The sequence below is a fragment of the Camelus dromedarius genome, chromosome 14, assembly GCF_036321535.1.
Source record: "Camelus dromedarius isolate mCamDro1 chromosome 14, mCamDro1.pat, whole genome shotgun sequence".
NCBI lineage: Eukaryota > Metazoa > Chordata > Mammalia > Artiodactyla > Camelidae > Camelus > Camelus dromedarius.
The window spans coordinates 37,154,970-37,175,019 of NC_087449.1; the positions used below are offsets into that span (position 1 = coordinate 37,154,970).

General features: G+C 34.6%; 1 protein-coding gene across 1 annotated transcript in view; it reads right to left on the bottom strand.

Moving 5' to 3' along the window:
• Positions 1-228: 228 nt before the first annotated feature.
• Positions 229-20,050, bottom strand: part of CMPK1 (cytidine/uridine monophosphate kinase 1) — a 29,929-nt gene continuing 10,107 nt past the window's right edge. Inside the window, exons 2-6 of the mRNA XM_010984719.3 lie at positions 8,343-8,489; positions 4,987-5,139; positions 3,655-3,731; positions 3,316-3,412; positions 229-2,376 (exon numbers count right to left, since the gene is read on the bottom strand). Of these exons, the coding sequence (XP_010983021.2) occupies positions 2,335-2,376; positions 3,316-3,412; positions 3,655-3,731; positions 4,987-5,139; positions 8,343-8,489 (516 nt within the window). The 3' untranslated portion in view covers positions 229-2,334. The remainder of the gene's footprint in view (positions 2,377-3,315; positions 3,413-3,654; positions 3,732-4,986; positions 5,140-8,342; positions 8,490-20,050) is intronic.

The following is a 20,050-nucleotide window of genomic DNA, read 5'->3' on the forward strand; positions in this document are numbered from 1 at the left end:
ACGAGTTAGGCTACTTGTGCCTCGATCCAGATTACTTCTGGAAGGAATATGATGAAGCCATGCTTTCTGGTGAATTCAAGACACATAAACATAATACACAGAGCAGAAAATTCTTCTGGATCCTAAACTCTGCTTTTGCCCTGTGAAGACCCACATGTTTACATGTTAAATATGATACTTCTTGATCTTTCATATGTTTGAGAGAATAGAAATCTGAACCAGCAAACAGCAAAGGCCATAGCACAAAATTTATTGAGATTATTTACTAAATAATTCATACACAACCAACATCACCGAATGAAAATAATGTTGTTACTTTTTTAAAAAATAGCAAGGCTTCCATTGGGGTCTTTAAAGTCAAAAACTTCTTGATGACTGTATCTTTAATAAATGGAATGACCAAACTAGTAAAGTCAGTTGTATCTCAATCACCTCTTAAACTCAATATTGCCAACATGTTTTTCTACTTTAAAAGCAAACAAAAAGCAAAGCCTCAAAATTCAGTAATTCTAATTACTATGCTTCTTGAGTTTTGTTCTCAAAATGCCACTGAAAGATATTTGATGGGAGAAAGCAAAGGACCTAGACTCAGCAGTCTTCTTAAAAACCTTAAAGTTGCTTTCACAATATCAATATAAATATTTAGATCCCCATCTGATGGATTTCTTCACTTGTGTGAGTAGGAATGTTCTCAAGATCTTGAGTCTTTACTCTTGCTTCATACTTCAGCTGTTTGATTAAAACTACCAGTAAAATCCCTCTGTATTGGCTAGACCAAATCACAAGGTCAGAATTCATTACAAACTCTTCCAAGAAACCAAGATAATCTCAACACAAATTTTAGTGGCTAATATGTTACAATACTTACGAATATTTTGTGTTCTATGTCACGTATGTTGAAAATTTATCATTAGTAAGTGAATTTCATAATACACATAGAAATAAATAAATCTATTACAATAAAAGAACATCCATAAGTTGTCCCACTACTCTCGATGACTTTAAATATAAAATCTAATTATACAAAGTCAAAATTCCTTGCCCAATTTAACCCTGTATACCAAACAGTATAAGTGCTGAAAATGAGAAATATTATAATAAATCTCATATTAAGAACCTTGGATACCACTTTGCACTAGTGACAGCAGAAAAAGATAAGAAAGGAGAAAAGAAATTTCTCAGAGATTTTTAAAGGAAGAATGGATTTAACAGAAAATTCCCTTAGACTCTATAGCTTTTTTTTTTAAATTCTGTACCTTTCGATGCTTCAACATAATGCCATAAAAGAATTTATTGAATAAAAGTAGCCAAGAAGGGAATCAAACATTTATAAGATAAATTTATTATTTTTCTGACCAAAGTGCAATGATTTTTAAGTATTCAAGAAAATAAAATTCAAATGGGAAATTTAACCATTAGATTTTTTTCTGCTTTATACTAACCCTATACTTAGTCTAGAAAACAAACAAAAAAACTTTGAAGTATTACTAAATTGCTGACTGACTCATTTTACCATAAATCTAAATACATGCATTTCAAGGTTCCACGGCTGGGAATTTTGTTAAGATCAGTTTCATTAACAACACTATATAATAGAGCATAAGGACCATGTCATTAGATGTGATCCTTGCCCCTTACGTCCTCAGATTTATGTCAGAATAAAGCTGACAATTCTGCCAGGCTCTGAATCCCCAGCGCCCCCATCCTAATCCCTGGAAGCAAAGACTGTCCTGTCACACAACTTTGTACAAGTTGTAGTGAAATAAAGCCTAAGCTGTCTTCCCTTTGTATAGGAAATGGTCAGTTATTTGATAAATACTAAAACATTTCTAGCAATTCACTTTATGAGTTTGTTTACCAAACACATTGTGCAAGAACTAACTACACAAAAAGTTCTTTTGGAATTTGGTCCACAAATTCCCTTAACAGGCTGGAAATTTAAAACCTGCAAGAGAAAGAAGACATGGGGAATCCCTAATCCAAACATGTTGTAATTACCGAAGGGTATACTAAAAAGTTTTGCTCACAGAAGGCACAAACTATAAAAGGGATATTCTTTTTGAATAAAAACAAAGAACCAGCTAATATTCTTCTTTGTTTTGTGAGCACCATAGCTAAGATGAAGTTAGAACCGAATTAACAATCTACTCCAGCGACAGAAAGAAAAAAAAATTAAAACTGAAGATAAAAAATTTAATTTGTCTTACTATGTACTTTCCAGCCACTAACTGAGATGTAATTATGAAAGATTAAAATTGTCTTAAAAAGGGGTTGTGATAGCAGCTATCAAAGCAAGATTCAAGCATGATTTCAAGGATGCTTTCAGGTTTAGAATCAGCCTTCTTTGTCAAAAATCTTCACAACTTCGTCAAAAACCTGTAAAGGAAAAAAGATAACAATAATTTAAAAAGCAGATATTGTTAACATACCACATCGCTAAATTCCTCTTAAAACAGTCAATTTTATGTTAATTTTCAAAATGGATCACTAAAAAACACATTATAATTTCTTAGTTTCATCTCTTTTACTTCAGACAGTAGTATAATATCATAAATAATACATATGAAGTTATGAACATGCTGCTTCAATTTTATTAATATTTTTAGGACCAAACAAGCTTCTTGATAGGCTACCAATAATAAATGATAAAATATAAACTGAAGTGGTTTATCTTCCTAGTTCTGATACTAAAACACTAAGTTTTCTGATGCATTACTTTACTTCCATAGGAAGTGACCATAGGTAAAAAAACCAAAAGTGACTATATGATAAAAAAGAAAGGTCCAGAAGAAGATGATACAGGGAATCACGGAAAGGTTAGGTGAATTTAAGACACTAGAAATGGTGGCTGGGCACTGAGGGCTTGGAAACCACAGCACAGAGACCACTGATTCATGAAGGAAGAGGCAAGCGCAGAGTTGTGCTAACTCTGCACCTCCTGAGCTACACTCTCTGTGATGGAAGAGATGATTTTAGCTTGGGGCTCTTCAGTTAGACGATCTGCCATTCATGTTACAGATTTTTAAAAAATGACCATAGTCCAAATCACAGTCCTCAAAATGCCAATTTTTCAGGGCTTGACAAAAGAGGTTTGAGAATTAATAAACCACTTACTTCTTACAAAGAACCAAGTCTAAAGATGTAAAATCCATTTTAGACTCTATTCAAAAAGGAGAAAAAGCCTAGTTTTTCATTTAGTCTCCAGTATCTTAAAAAGCAACCTAAGTCTGTCATAGTATTTCTTTTTCTCCTGCACCCCGCCCAGGCCCCAGGCACATTTTACTTAACTTTTTAGGTAGGCTGGGGGATACTCACTTCGTCAACAGATTTAGAAGCATCTATCTTCTTGACTTTCCCCATTTCTTCATATAAGTCAATAATTGGCTTTGTTGACTGAAGATAGGTTTGAATTCTGCAAAAGAGCAAATATTGCAAGGTTCTAAGTATACTTCTTTCCCCTGTTAGAGGACAGATCAGGGGACAACACAGAATATGACCCAACTGACTCCCTCCCTTATCTCTTTTTAGACAAGACTTTTTACATATCTAAGCATGACATTTTCTTTTTCTGGACCAAAATGGGGCAAGTGTTTAATCCGCTACTCAAGCTCCAAAACGAGACTGGGGTGGTTATGTGTAAAACTTGCAGAGTACCTCTTCTCCAAGCTCTCTCTGTTGTCATCACTCCTACCACTACTCTTTCCCCTCTCAAGGCATCGTTCAATACAGATCTAAAAAGAGAAATATACACAAGGTTATTTTTAAAAAGACATGAATTTGCCAGTCTTTTAAGCATGAAAAGAGAATAAAGTTTGAAGACATTACCAACAAAACCCTGCGTTAAACCCAACGTGTCTAATTCATTAATCAACATGCAAAGTTGAAACATGTGGTTCAATTTATATAAACTACGTTAAATAAGTACAGAGCATAATAAGAATACATTCATGACTCAGTTTTTCCTGTGTATTTTTTTTCAAACCGCAATAAAAAGATGATCTCTATGTGTATGGTCCCATCTAGGATATATTATTAACTTATTAAGTATGAATTACATGTCTCAAACTTTGTACCATTTTTGCTTACTTTTCTTTCGATAATTCCACAAATATCCAAATATTTAAAAGTCAACATATTTGTATGTGAATAAAAATATCCCTTGTTAATCATGAATAAACATTCCTTAGTTATAAAAGCTGTGGTAACATTCTAAAATTAACTTTGAAGAATAAGTGAAAACATATTTTTGGGGGTTGGAAGAAGAGAGTTACATTCTAAAACAACTTAAAGGCTGCAGCAAGTCTCTCTACCACAGGCACATTTGCTATTCAACCCAAGAATAGTCAACTTCCTTCAAGGCAGTACTTCAGATTCTTATTCTTTCAGGCTGTTGGTATTAATTTAATAAAGTTTATATTACAGTTGTCAGAGTCAGGCCTTTTAATTAAATGATTCCGAGAAATTCATTTAGTTATTCAAAGGTATGTCTGGGTATGTTATTAGAAGTGCCAGAAAGAAAAAGAAGGCTTTCCTGCTCTTTTCAAGATCATTTCACTTGTAGAAGACAAAAATGGCTTATATGTTTCTCTAAAATAGAAGGTTTTCCCAACTTCCCAGAAATGTGTTTCTTTTCTAGTAAACAACATCCTAAGGCAAGATCTGATAATAGTGCCTACTGGGAAGTAACGGTGCAACTTCATTACCTAACGTTACTGTGTAAGTCAATTCTTCATTCAAAACAAAACAAATTCTTGTTATTTTGAAAACAAAGCAAATTTTAGGCCCACAAGTTTACTGATGTCAAATAGCTTTTAATAATCCAACAGTAAGACAGTGCTGTTCTGTCCATCCAACTCACCAATTCAAAAAATACTATTGCCAATATAAAATAAATACCAGTAAAAAAAGAGAAATGACTTGGTTTTTCTCTAACAGTTGACCACTATCTGTTTAAAGCCCATGTAGGCAGATGAAGATTTTCATTACCTCATTATTACAGTCAAAAAACAAAACAAAAGATACATCAGCCTTCCCATCCATGGTCTTGTTCCAACCTTGAAGGTTGTCTTGATTTCTTGGAAATCCATCAATCAAGAATTTATTCTTCTGAGCATTGGCTGCCATTGTCTGATCCATTTCCTAAAGGAAAAGGAAGATTTAGGTTCAACACTACATTAACAAAATGAAATTTCTTAACAGAGTGGTAGCTATATGAGTGCTTGTTTTATTATTATGCTTTAAATCATAAAAAGTGGAGGGTGCACATAAAAAAAAGACTTAAAGGAAATAATCTCATGTATTAAATGTACTAACATGGTTGCCTCAAGCTGGTAGAGTTACGGGTATGTACCCCTCCTCCATTTTATATGCATATAATTTTTTTCTGTAGTTTCTAAATTTTCTATAGTAAGCATACATTACTTTCACAAAGTTATAAACAGCAAAAGGAGGAAGGTAAGAATTAACCAGTATCTTTACTCCAGCCACTAGAGACCCTACCTCGCCTTCCCTTTCCTCTTCCCAAGTCATTCTGCTATTGTAGGAAGTATGCTGCTTCTGCAGGTACTCAGAGTTTCTGTAGTAATTCAAGTTCAACTACAAAAAGCTTTGCATATATAAAGATTGCTTGCATTCATTATTAGTGTAAGATTTGATACTCTTTTTTTTTTTTAACTAAAGCTAATTTAAACCTAAATGCCACTGGCCACCCCAAAACACAGGTAGCAAAAGGAACAACACATTCAGTACGAGTAGCACGTTTCACTATCCTCTTCCAAAGTCTGAATTTAGGTAGAATGCGGAGATATGTGAACGGGAGATGCACTACCTGTTGTCTCCAAACCCTTACCACTGTCGACCACCATGGGAGAAGCACAGACGCATGACTTTGACAAAATCCAGACGAGCCTCTATTCCAGAGCAAACATCCAGTTCCCTCAGTGCTCCAACTGTTCCCTAGTTCCTCAGAACAATGGTTCTCAGGACCCCTAATTCCTTTATCTGAGGGTTATCCTAGCGCCTGGCTTACCTAACATTCACAAAACCTGCACAGAATGCTTTTGGGCCCCTGCTGCAGCACTTCTATCCCAATTACAGTAGTAGAAAATATCTGGAGGTACCTCAATATTCTACTCAATCAGCATACGTTTATTCAAGGCCTATTATCAGGAAACATGAAGAGCAAGGTCATGTCCCCTGGGGGGCTCCCAGTCCACGGGGTAACAGACATGCGTAAGTAAATGTGCTAAGTTCTACACTGAGGTATGAAAGGATGCTATGATAAAACAAAGAAGTAAGCACAAACTATCTGGGAAACTGCCAGAGAGAGCTTTATCAAAGAGGTGGCAGTGGAGCTGAATCTTAAATAATGAAATGGCAGGCAGACAGGGATCAAGGTACTTGAGACGGTATAAACTGGAAGTATAAGGCTCAGAAGTGAGGTAGCATAACAGCTTTGATGACTCTGAAATAAGTTGGTAGAGGTGAATCTTAGGATGTGTGTAGAGAGTGGTAGGAGATATGACCAGAAGCAGGTACGGCCAAAATTAATGAGGAACTTGTCACACCACACTAAAGATTTGGTTTTTACTCTACAAGCAATACAGGGTCACTTAGAAATTTTAAGCAGTAGAAGAACATGCTTGCATCACTGTTAGAAAAAATCACCTTGACTGCACCATGAAGGATGAATTAGAAAAGGACAAGGATGGATTAATGGCAAAAGACTAATAATGATAAGGTTCTAGCAATAGTCTGAGTAAGAAAAAAAGAGGATCTGAACTAAGATTGTAGTGGTAATAGAGAAAAAAAAATTAATAGAAGAGGATAAAGGGAAAGCTCACTGAAAGGATCTGCTCACTGAATGGATTTGGGAAAGTGAGGAAGAGGTGGAAAATGTAGGATGGCTCCCAGATTTCTGGCCTGTGCAGCTTGGCAGATGGTAGAACCATTGACCAGGACAGGAAACAAAGGGTGATCACATTTTAGATGATACAGTCAGCCTCTGACATGTTGATTTTGAGACATTTGAGAGACATTCAGAAGGATGCCTAATAGAAATACAAGTCTGGAGTTCAGAAAAAAGAATTGTGCTAGAGCTATAGATCTGGCACCCTTAGCATAGTGAAAGCCTTGGGCATGGCTAAAACCATCCAGCAAGAAATGTATAAAATAAGAGGAGAACCGAGGATGAAACGCTGAGAAGCATCATGGTTTAAGACACTTGCAGAAGAAGAGTTATCAGGGGAGACTTAAGGAACAGCAGTCACTGAAGTAAGAAGAGAATCAAGAGAAATGGTATCACAGAGAACAAAGGAAGAATAAATTTTAATCAGACAATGAGTTAAATGCTACAAGAAAAAAGACTGAAAATATCCCCTAGATTTGATAGAGAAGATTACTGGTAACATCAGCAAGAATAGCTTCAATGAAGATGGAAACACAACCTTATTGCAAAGGGTTGAGAGTAGAAAATGAAAAAGTAAAAAGCACAGACTACTCTTTCACAATGAAGCAAAAAAGTGGAGATGGGGCATTAAATCCAGAGAATAAGAAGAGAAGATTTATTTACTCTCAATGGAAGCAGGTTACTCCAATCTCTGAGACAAAAGGGAAGAATGTGTGTGAATAAGCCACTGTTTGTCTTCCAGTTTCTCTAGTTCCATCCAGAAGCTCATATATTTCTTTTCCATCAGGCTTCAACTATTTCTTGCTGTTCCAACTCCTGCATTTCTCCTTCATGTTTCTTATATGTGAAAATACCTATTTATGACTGTAGTCTTGGGAATCTATAGTGGAGAGTTATGTAAATGCAAGGTATCTGGTTTTAGAACATATTTTAGTTTGATAGCTAGTAGTCTCAGCATTTCACACTGAAGATGGTGATGCATGCACCAGAAAAGGAAACATCAAGACTGAGAGATTGGCAACAATGGGAAGGTCATGGGAGGGAAGGTGGTAGGGTGGTAGAGAGGGAGGGAGGGAGGAAGGAAGGAAGGAAGGAAGGAAGTTTGGAAGAAAACAGAAAAGGGAAAGGAGGGGAAGAGGAGGAGGAAAGGGAAGAGAAAAGGAAGAAGAAATAGAAAAGACTGATGGCCCACACATTGGGAAGGGTCAAGTGCACATATACAGATATTGAGTTGTAGCTGATCCTAGACTAAGGTAGAGAATGTTTGCTACTGTCCCAATTTCTTCCCATGTGAAAGTGGAATTTCCAGTTCTGCCATTCTCAAACACCATGCTACCCTCCACAAGCAAGAAATTAAATACTCTGATTTTTTTTTCATTATTCAAAGGAAAGGCAGATTTAATTTAATAAAGTGGTTGGCATTAACACTCCTTACCCTCCTTAACAAACTGATGGTTATCTCAACTGGCACAATCTTTCCATCTTTAATGTACTTTTCAATGAGTTCGCCATACTGTGAATCTGGGTTCTTCCTTTCATCACGAAGAAGTTCTCCTGCAGAAAGGTGTGTGTAGCCATATTTCTGAAACACACAGGGAAAAAAAATCAAAATACATTCAACCCAGTGATAGGACTATTGGTTTTTTCCCTTCATGTTAATTTCTATATTCTAATTTTTCTACAGTAAATAAGCTTTGTTTGTATATTAAATAAGTAACAAAGAAAAATTTAAGAGAGACCTCATACAATTCAGTTTGCTTAAAAAAATATCCTTAACCTACATAGGGCATGGTGGCCATAATGTTCATAAATAATGCAATCATTCCCAAATTTATTTAACTATTCAAGGTAATAACAGCTCATCATATTCCTTCACAAACATCAGCAAAGTTTAAATGTTATTAACAATTTTCAAAGAAACATTGAACAAAAACCTATATAATTGAAGGCAAAAAACCAAAAATCTTACCACAGCCAGTTGTACCCATCTTCTGTAAAATCTTTCCTTCCCTTCCTTAAAGTCGATCTAAATGGAACTCATCAGCATTTACACAAACCCCATTCTTCGATTTTGTTCCCTTTTTTCAATAAACAGTCCAAGTCCTACCTGTACCACAAAATTAGCTTTCCTGACCACTCTAGAGAGTGAACACATAATCAAACAGTGTCTTAGAATACCACTGTCCCTCCATCAGGACCAGTATCTTCCACTCTCAGAAGTCCATTTCCTACCTCTCTAGTCACAACCATGAAGGTCTCATCTGTAAAATGGGAATATAGATACTTATTTTATAATTTAGTGGTGATGATTAAGTGAGATAATGTATATAAACTGCCTGCTTAAGAGCCTGACACCTAGTAGGGGATAAAAGCCATCACTTACCTCCTTGCCATCATAAAGATATTTATTTAAATAATCTGGAAGTATTTTCATATTTTATATACATACACCATTTTTACATTATTATATGTGTGTGTGTATATACATATGTATCCACTTTAAAGGCTTTGATAGAAAGACCAACCAAGGGGCTTAAGTGAGATAACAGATATGAATACACTGTGAAAGGTCAGAAGTATAGTATTATTATGATTATGATGATCATTATTATTAAGGATTTACAAATGATGCATTAAGTCAGTATATAGGGTAATAGTTGCGCTGGGTCACATAAGATGTTTGTAGTGTTCTGTCTTTCCCCATGGTTGGAATGAGAAAACAATACAGATCTAGGAGATAATTCTAAATACTGAAAAGCTTCTTCCTCTATGTGAACTTGCATATTCCCTTTTATTAAATCAAAAGAACTACAGAATCTATTTTCAAAATTTTTACTCTCAAATATCAGGATACTGAGAACTATATTCAATGTTCAGTTACAACAATCATCTCATCCCAAATTCTCATCCCTAAATGGGTTTTTATCTTATCCATAGTAAGTGTACAGTAAATATTTGATAACTTAAATTTTATCTTTAATTTCAATGCTAAAATTTGAAGCAGCCCACAGTCCCACCTACCTCCTTCTAAAATAGAATGTTTCAATTATACATTTTACAAAAATTAATTCTCAATTAATTACTCAGGCTATAGTGAGTTTTTTCTGTCTCTTTTTTTTTTCGGATCACAGAAGCCAGAAGCCAGACATTCTTTACCCTTTTCTATCTCCAAAAATTGTTGGCTAAACTTGTTCTAGTTTACTAAAGTAAGCTAACAGTAAGGTGGGCAGCAAAGGAAAACAAACTCTAAATAGGCTGACTAAAATTGGCTATAAAGTTTGATGACAATGAACAAAAACCACAGTATCATTCATGTCTCTCTTAGTCACACAGCCCCTTCCATTAGAAGTGATCAAAAGTATATTTAGTTGTTGTAACAGGCTTTTAAAAATACTCCCATTGTTTACAGAAAATGGAAATAAACACAAACTACTTAATTATTTAAACTGTTATTTAAAAATTATTTTCACACCACACCATTTTTAAATGCCTACTTTGAACACCAAGTATAAGCAAACTTTTGAAAGATGGATACGGAAAAGACTATAAAAAATGAGGCGTGACCTACTTTCCCATTTACTATGTACAATTTTCAAAGCGCATTTTGCAACTAGTGTCCACAAAATTTTATAGCAGCTTCATTTCCCACTGCTTACTTTGGCTCCAGCTTGGACGTCTATGCTTGCCGGATGCTCTCATCTGGTTTAGAGATTATAGCGTATGGTAATATTGAGTAAACACAGAGACAAACAGTACTAAACAATGGCAAACGCTCGGTGAAACACCAACAATACCGACTGCTCTGTACAGATTGCCCTGGCTGTACAAACAACAGATACATTTACAAGCTCAGCTAGTAATTTAGAAATTAGTTCACAAAATGTTTGTTTCCTGACATTGGAGAGCTCAAATTTGCAAACTTTTACTACATGAAAATGAGTTTTGGCATATCACTTTTTTAAAAGAGACTAGTTGTAAACTATAGAGGTGTACAAATGATATATGTATTTTTTAATTACATATTTTGTCAAAAAGAGAGAAAACAACCTTATCTGCAAAGTCCAAGGAGACAAAGAATTTAAATAAATATAACCATGTCAAACCTACACATGTGTCTTTCTACTTCTTATGCACATTTCATTTTTTAAAATCCTCTATTTACCAGTTACTTTTTTATACTATATTTTTCTTAAGGATTTTGTAGAAGCTTTCCTCTTACCACAGAGTTCCTACAACAAAAAAAGCAACTATCCCTTATACCCTAGTTATTATGGTGTTCTAGTAACAGCTAGATTTTAAAGAGCATGTTTTCAATGCATTCTGCTGTCATTAAGTAGTCACTGATGCAATTTTGAGGTAAGCAAGAATGGGTATTTCCCAGGCTTAAACAAAAGTTTTTCACATTTTCTGAATTTTCCTAGCAATTAAAATCGAGTGGGTCACTAACTACAGTCTTAAGAGCAACATTCAAACCACAGCAGGTTGTAAATACCATAAACTATAATAACTGCAATTACAAGCTACTATTCAACTACAAATAGTTGTTTTCTAGTGACAAATGTATAAAGTCAATTTATTTAGAGTAACCATCTACATTTTTTACTTTCATTTTCTCCCTTAAGAAGTTGAAAAACAACTCAATAATTCTATGAATCACACACTAAGATCTGGAGGGAGAAAAAAAGTGCAGCATTTTCTCAACAAGCACAGAATAGCACTCTGTTATTACAACTAGGCAAATGTTGACAATTTTATGGTATCAAATCTCAAATCATCTTGATCACCTTCTCTCCCTTCATAGCAATTATCTTTCCTTCTTTCTAAATTTAGGTTATGTGGTTCTATGTGAACAATCAAAACCAGAACAACTGCAAAAAAAAAAAAAAAAAAAAAAAAGAGCTTGAGGTACAAATGATGTATAAATGGCAAGTCCTTGGAGGCAGGAGGAGATTCAGTTGCCAGGGACCTCCTCCTGTGAGTATGGCAATTAGAAAGCCTTGGATTACATAGAGAGAACACAACACAGATAGAAGATACAAATATATTTTTAAAGCAACTGAGTGAGTTAAAAGTATTGGGTGTCCTTTAAATAGTTGACACACCTATGAAGCATTTAAGACTTAAGTTTACTTTGCATTCCTTATAGGATTAGTGAATCTTAAAAATCTAAATTTTGGTCATGGGCTGACTGTTGACAATGCACCTTCAGCATAGCACCTAGAAACGCTATCCAGAGCCATCCAGACTCAACCAGTTTAGCACTTGTTGCAAACAATAGCTATAGAGCCTGCAGCATCCCAGCAACAGTTCATGTAAGGCCATCATTTATTTCAAAGGCATTTCCAAAAGAACCTTTTCCAATTACTCTGAGATGTCTGATAAGCACTTTCCAGTAACACCATCTGCCAGTCTTGGACCACTTACTTTTCTTTGACTGTAAGAACACTACATAGTGCCCAGATGCTTAAAACTGGGCAAATGTTTAGGGTTCCTTCCAGTTTCACCCACAGAGGGTTAGAAAAAGTTTTTCTTATAATTACCATCACAGAGGGAGAAAGGGAAGGGAAGGGGAGGAGAGGGCAGGGCAGGTGAGGGGGAAGGGAAGAGAGAGAGAGAGAGAGAAAGGAAGGAAGGAAGGAAGAACGGAAAGAAGAAAGGAATAAAGGAAGGAAGAAAGGGAGGGACGAAGGAAGGAGGGAATGAAGACAGACTAACTCTATCCTGTGGGAGGAAGGCTGAAAATTTGACTTAAATTGCTAGTGGATTTTTAATCTCATTTTTAGTCTGCCCTCATTGTATTTCCAAATGTGTACATCGCATATGACCACGTCTATTTAATAGCAAATCTACATAACTATAAACTATGAAAGCTGGTTTATAAACCAAGCTAAATCTTTTAAGCAAAATGCTTTAGCAGACAGACTCCAAATTAACATGAGCATACTTCTTTCTCTAATTAAAGAGTGATATTTTAAAAGCTTACATCCTGCAAAGGAGAAAAGAGGAGGGTATAATCCATTCAACTGCAGACAATTACAGCACTATTTCATTTTCCTCAATGTTTTGCTCTTCAGGTAAGAAAACCTTAATTAAGGCAATACATGTAATTTATTTTCAATCCATTAATATTTATTGAGTGTCTACAAAGTGCCAGGCAATGTGCTAATACATGGGAGATAAATAGGTTATATTCACAAAGGATGCAATAGTGACTTGCATATTTAAAGTGACTAAGCCCTAGTACTAATTAATAAAGTCAATTCTTCATATTTGCATTAACTTTTCTTAAGAAATTCAGTCTTTACGAGCAGTGTCTGCTTGGGGAAGAAGTTGATTCTTCAGAGGCAGTGGCAGGAAGGCAGAACAATAAATAAAACTTATAAAAAGGGTGAGTTAGAAGCCATGAAACAGACTGTTTCCTCATTTGTGTAGGCCTCAATATCCCTCTAACATTTTGCAGATGGCCTCTCAGAAAATTTGAGGACTTTGGCATCTGATTTACAAACCAAATGGCCCCTATAGCAACTGTGAATTGGAATTTTCACACTCCAATTTCATTCCGGTTGGTCATTTCCAGTATTTTTATTTCTTGTAATTCAACTCTGCCATTCTGAATCAATCTGCATTCTCTATATTAGAAAGGGATGGAAAAAAGTCAAAGATGGAGACGAGGCCCAGAAACCTCCAGGGATTCCAGGAGCTCACAGGCAGTAATTTGAAAATTCCCAACATTAATGGACAGGCACAGAGGTCTTGTTCATCTTAAGAAACACTTATCTGATCTTGTTAATTAAATGATCAATTCTTCTAGTCACTGCAGAGCCTACAAGCAACACACTCATACCAGTACAACACAAAGACTGTTGCAGGTGGTCTAAGAGTCTAGAATTCAGTTAATTCAGTTCCTGTGAGAACACTCAGAGGTTATACATCAAACCACTCAGATGAGGCCCTAGCCCTCTGTCACCTTATGGGAAGAGAGGTTTCTTAAACACTAAAAAGGCCCAACTGTACTTGTTTCTTATTTTTTTAAAAAGGTAAATAACATTAAAGTGTGAATATCATTTACCCAGGGAATACCAAAAGTAAGAAAGTCACCCTAAGATCTGTAACTACCTGAGAATGCAATTTGTAAAGAGCCTCACCACCAAATAATAGCTTAGGTTCTCTTTAAGAACTAGAATTTATTATTATTATTTTTTTAATTTTGGGGGGAGGTGATTAGGTTTATTTATTTATTTTTGGAGATACTGGGGATTGAACCCAGGACCTTGTGCGTGCCAGGCATGCATTCTACCACTGAGCTACACCCTCCCCCTTAGAATTTATTTGGATTTACCAATCAACACTAGAGAAAAATGCACAAAGGATACCAAACTCTGAATTCAATCATATGTGCAACATAACATTTGAGGATCTGCAACATTATCAAACAAACGAAGAATTGCACTTAGACAAACACACAGAATTCAGCAAGGATCACAAGAACGTAAGAACTTGCATGAAGCCACATACTCAGAACACTGAACTAGAAGTTGAGACAAGGTTTCATAACTAAACTCTGTCACAACCCAGTATGACTCTAGGAAATATATTTAACCTTTCTTAGACCTCAGTTTCGTCATCTGTAAAAATAGAAATAATACCTATACTACACTACAGTATCAGCTACAGCCAAGAATCATTAACTGTTAAAATTAGAAGCATCTCCTAAAAAACAAACTCCTAAAAACGTGGTCTATGCTACTAGATTCAAGCATGAGAGCACTGAGACTAACTCATATAGGTTATTCCTGGAGTAAAGTCCAAAATAATCAGTGGCTAAACTGCAAATTACATACCAATAAAGGAGGAAAGTCAACGAATAAATATAGAACAAAGAAAGTATGATACATGAAAATGCAATTCACTATGCAGATAGCCTCACACATACAGGCTCCAAAAATTGGCATCAGAGATGCACTTGAGTACATTAAAAAATTTATGAGAACCAACAAGAATTTATTTATTCTTGCTTACTAGCTTCTCATAAACAAACAGATCAATAGCTTTCCAACCAACTAGCAACAACTAATTAGAAAACATACATTTTAAAAGATCTTATTCAAGTCAATTATACCTCAATTTAAAAAATCCTATTCAAAACAGCAAATAAATTAAATTTACAGATAAACCTAAAACTAATACGTATGAATTATATGAACAAACTAGAAACACCTAAAATCAACTTCATAAAAAGGCAAAATTCTGTGTTCCTGGATTGAAATTTTCAATACTGTAAATATTTAAATTTTCCACAAATTAATCTATAAATTGACTGCAACCTCAATCAAAATTCGACTGGGATTATTTATTTTTTAATGAAACTTGATGAGTTGATTCTCAAGTTTATCAGAAAAAGTAAATGTGAGAGAATGGCCAAAATTGAAAATGATGTTAACAACTACAAATAGGAACCTGTCCTACCAAGTGGCATAAAATATAATAAAGCTAGAGTAATGAACACAGTGTGATACTGGTATAGAAATAGACAAATGATACAACGAAACTCAAAAGAGTCCAGAAATAGGCCCAAATATAAATGGGAATTCAATAAGCGATGGAGTCATCATCAAAAATCAGTGGGAAAAAGATGAATGATTTAATAAATGATACTATGCAACTGGCTATCCATCTGGGAAAAAAATTAAATTAGACTCTTGCATCATACCATATGCAAAACTAAATTCCAGGTAAACTAAAGTTCTAAAACAACACAATACAAGAAAAAAATACTAGGATAGTACCAGAGGAAAATAATCTTGAGACAGAGAAAGATATTCCAAAACAAGGACTAAAACAGCTAAGATTTATGTTTTAAATAATAAAAACTTCTGAACAAAGAAAGAGATCATAAATATTATCAAATGCAAGCAAAAGCCTGGGAGAAAATATTTTCACCATACAAAGGTGATGGAGTAATATACACTGTATACAAAGAGACCTACTAACAATAAAGGAAAAAACTCAATACAAAACCGGACAAAGGATAAGAACAAACAATTCAGAAAAAAGAAAAAAAGAACAGATGCTTAACCTCACTGATAATCATGAAAATGCAAATTAAAACAATGTATCTCATTTTTCACACACCAGTCTCCTTAAAATAAAAAGACATATCTGTCTATGGCAGAGGAAGATGAGGGGTTGGGGGAAACCAGCATCCTCATCATTTGTGGGAGTGTAAACTGGTTCAGCCTTTTTAGAGGGCAATTTGGCAGAGTCTATCAAAATTTTAAGTTTGCATAGCCTTTGGCTAAGTAATCCCACTTTGGAAGTTGTGCTTCTGAAATAATTGCGCATGTGCACAAAGACACGTGTATGTGAATGTTTATGTCAGCATCATTTGTAAACAGAAAATCTAAATGTCCACCAACATATGAATGGCTAAATAGATTACTATATATATTATGAATGGAGTAGAGCTACCTGCTATCCAAGATACACTGTTAAGCAAAAAATGCAAGGCACAAATAATAGGCAAGGTTTCTGGGCATGCATTATTTTTGTGTATAAATACATCAAAAAAAGACCAGAAAAACCTCACACAAAAAAGTTGGTAAGTGATTACATAAGAAGAGTAAGTAGGCTAAGGTTGATTAAGGAGAACTTTCACCTTTTATTTTATGTACTTTCAAATTGTTTGAACTTCAATGTACATGTACACACATAAACACTTTAAAGTTTTAATTTAAAAAAAGCATATGCCCTATTCACACAACTCTAAGTGGCAAATACCACAAAGTAAGAGTAATGATATAAGCGTTTTATTAATATCAAATCCTAAGAGAACAGCAAAATGAACAGCCTCACATTAGGGATAAAAATCCCTTTATAAAAACATCATCTGATTTCAAGAAAAAAGAGAAACAGTACCTGCATAATCACCAACTTACTTAAAATTTAAAACTAAATCACTGTAGAGAATAGCAGCAAAAATCAATTCAAATGTTTGGATAAAAATTTCTCTGGAAAGTGATCCATCCTTTAAACAAAGGAGAAACAAAAGTATAATATAGCAACACAGAAACACACTTGCATTGGCATGAAGTCAAGAGTTATAGAAGGAGACAGAAAACAGTCCAGTTTTATAGCCTAGAAACAGATGGAAATTTAGAGACACATTCAGTTGAGAGGATCCAAAAGGCACAGCAGCAAAAGTTTAAAAGGAAACATATTTCAGTGAAGCCCTACTCTAGACCCTAGAGTTCAAAACTATAAGCAAGATGTTCTGGAAATGACACATCCGTGCCGTGGCAGATAATGTACCCACACTACTTCTAGCCTCCAGAATGACCCTTTGGAGCACTTTCAGAACTTAACTGTGCCAACCTCTCTCAACAGACTTTTTTAAAAAAGAGAAAATTAATCTCGCTTAGTCAACAAAGGATCATCTTCATTTTTAGTCCATCAACCTGTGCTAACAGCAGAAAGTGTGAGCTAAATTAATATTTGGCTTTAAAAAGTAGTACATGATTTTAAATTTGGGGGTATAAAATTTATCTTCATGATTACAAGACTTTGCTCAATCTAAAATTAAAGTCAGTCTAAGAATATACATTTTCGATGGGATAGCCATCAAATCCTAGCCCAGAGTAGGATTTAATGTTGACCACAGAGAGCTGTACCCACTTATGCAATGTAGAGTAGAATATAAGGACTCCTGGTTCTTGACTGGAGCCTAACTTCTTCATACAAAGGAAATGTCCTAAAAAGTGGAAAGCTTATGGGAAATTTTTATGAAAACTTTCTTTCCTGCCATGACTACACAAAAGGAAGAATGCTGGAAACCATTTTGTACCAAAAATAGATTAAAAAATCTTAAAACTCAGTAATAAGAAGACAAATAACCCAATTTTAAAAATTGCAAGAGACAATTTTTAAAATGCAATATTCTGGGGCCAAAAAAAAGGACAAAGGATCCAAACAGACATTTCTCCAAAGAAGATAAACAAATGGCCACTAAGTAGGGGAAAGTTGCTCAACATCATGAGTCATCAGGGAAATGCAAACCAAAATCATAATGAGATACCACTTCATACCCATTAGAATGGCTCTTAAAAAAATGGATAAGAAGTTTTTCCAGTATGTAGAGAAATTAGAACCCTCATACCCTGCAGGTGGGAATAGAAAATGGTGCAGCCACTTTAGAAAAGGCAGTTCTTTTAAAGGTTAAACATAAAATATTTACATATCATATATCTGATAAGGGCTTAATATCTAGAATATATAAAGAACTCCTAGAATGCAACAACAAAAAGACAACTCAATTTAAAAATGGGCCTGTATACATGATGACTATAGCTAACACTGCTGAATGTACAAGATGGTTGTTAAGAGAGTAAGTCCTATGACTTCTCATCACAAGGAGAAATTTTTTTTATTTTCTTTTTTACTTTGTTTTCTTTTTATTGCATCTATACGAGAAGATGGATGTTAGGTGAATCTACTGGGTAATCATTTCACAGTATACACAAACCATCATGCTATACGCCTTAATCTTGTACAGTGATGTATGTCAATTATTTCTCAATAAAACTGGGGGGGAATTGATTCAGAATGCATGAATGAACAAATAAATAAATAAACATGGGTCAAAAATTTGTTTGCATAGACATTTCTCCAAAGAAGACATACACATAGCCAAGGAGTACATGAAAGATGCTCACAGCATTAGTCATTAGAGAAACGCAAATCAAAACCACAGTAAGATACCACTCCATACCCTTAGGTCGGTTATAATTAAACAAACAGAAAATGGTAAGTGTTGATGAGGATAAAGAAACCCTCACACATCACTGGTACGAATGTAAAATGGTACAACTGCTGTGGAAAAAGATTTGGTGGTTCCTCTACAAGTTAAACAGAATTATCTTATGACTGAGCAATTCCACTCCTAGCTATATACCCAAAAGGCTCACTCAAACTGATGCCTGTTATGCCAATGTTCACTGCAGCATTATTCACAATAGTCAAAAGGTGGAAGCAGCCCACACTCAACATGTGATGGGGTAAGCAAAGTGTAATATATACATACAATGAAACATTATTCAGCCATAAAAAGGAATGAAGTTCTGATACATGCAAACATGGATGAAACTTGAAAACATTATGCTAATTGAAATAAGCCATATACAAAAGGACAAATAACATGTGATTCCACTTATATTAAGTATCTAAAACAGGCAAATTCATAGAGGCACAAAGTAGGTCAGAGGTTACCAGGGGCTGGGGGAAAGGAAGAATGGGAAATTATTGCTTAATAGTACAGAATTTCCATTGGCAGTGATGAAAAAGTTTAGAAATAGTGGTAATGGTTGCACAACATTATGAATGCAATTAATGCCACTGAACTGTACACTTAAAATGGTTAAAATGGCAAATTCATGATATACTTTACCACAATTAAAAGAAAACCTAATAATGTAATAAACCAAAACCACTAAACTGTACACCTTAAATGGATGAGTTGTATGGTATGGGAATTATACCACAAACTTATTTTTTTAAAAACACAGAATACAATTTCTGAAAAATCAGAAACAATAAAATTTTCAAAACAGGAAATCAATTAATTAATGTATTTATCTATAGATTATATGGTAAAAGTGTATTTATTAACATGATAATATGTTTGTGATATTGTAAGTGAAAAGCAGGTCTCCAGAGTATAAGCCTACTAAAAAAAATGTCTGGAAGGCTATGTCCTAAAATATTGATTAGTGGTGGTTTTCTCTGGATGGTAAGATTACCAGTAATTTTTATACTCTTCTTTTTACTTACTTTTATTTTCTAATTTTTCTATAACATACACATACTACTTGTATGTATGCACATTTTAAATAACAGGATGGTTAAAGAATAAATACAGTATTAGCTTATGATACTTATCTGATCATTAGGTCATTAGCTCCATTTGGCGTCTAGTAACCTATTGTCAATACAAAGAGCATTCACACTGTAAACTTAACCTTAACTCCACTTGCCTTTTCCAGGATTTTAAAATCTAAGTTAACTCCAAACATTTTCTCCAAGTAGAAAGATCTTTCATATTCAACAGACACTAAAATACCATCCTAGGTTTTTAAAAATCTGTAAACTGAT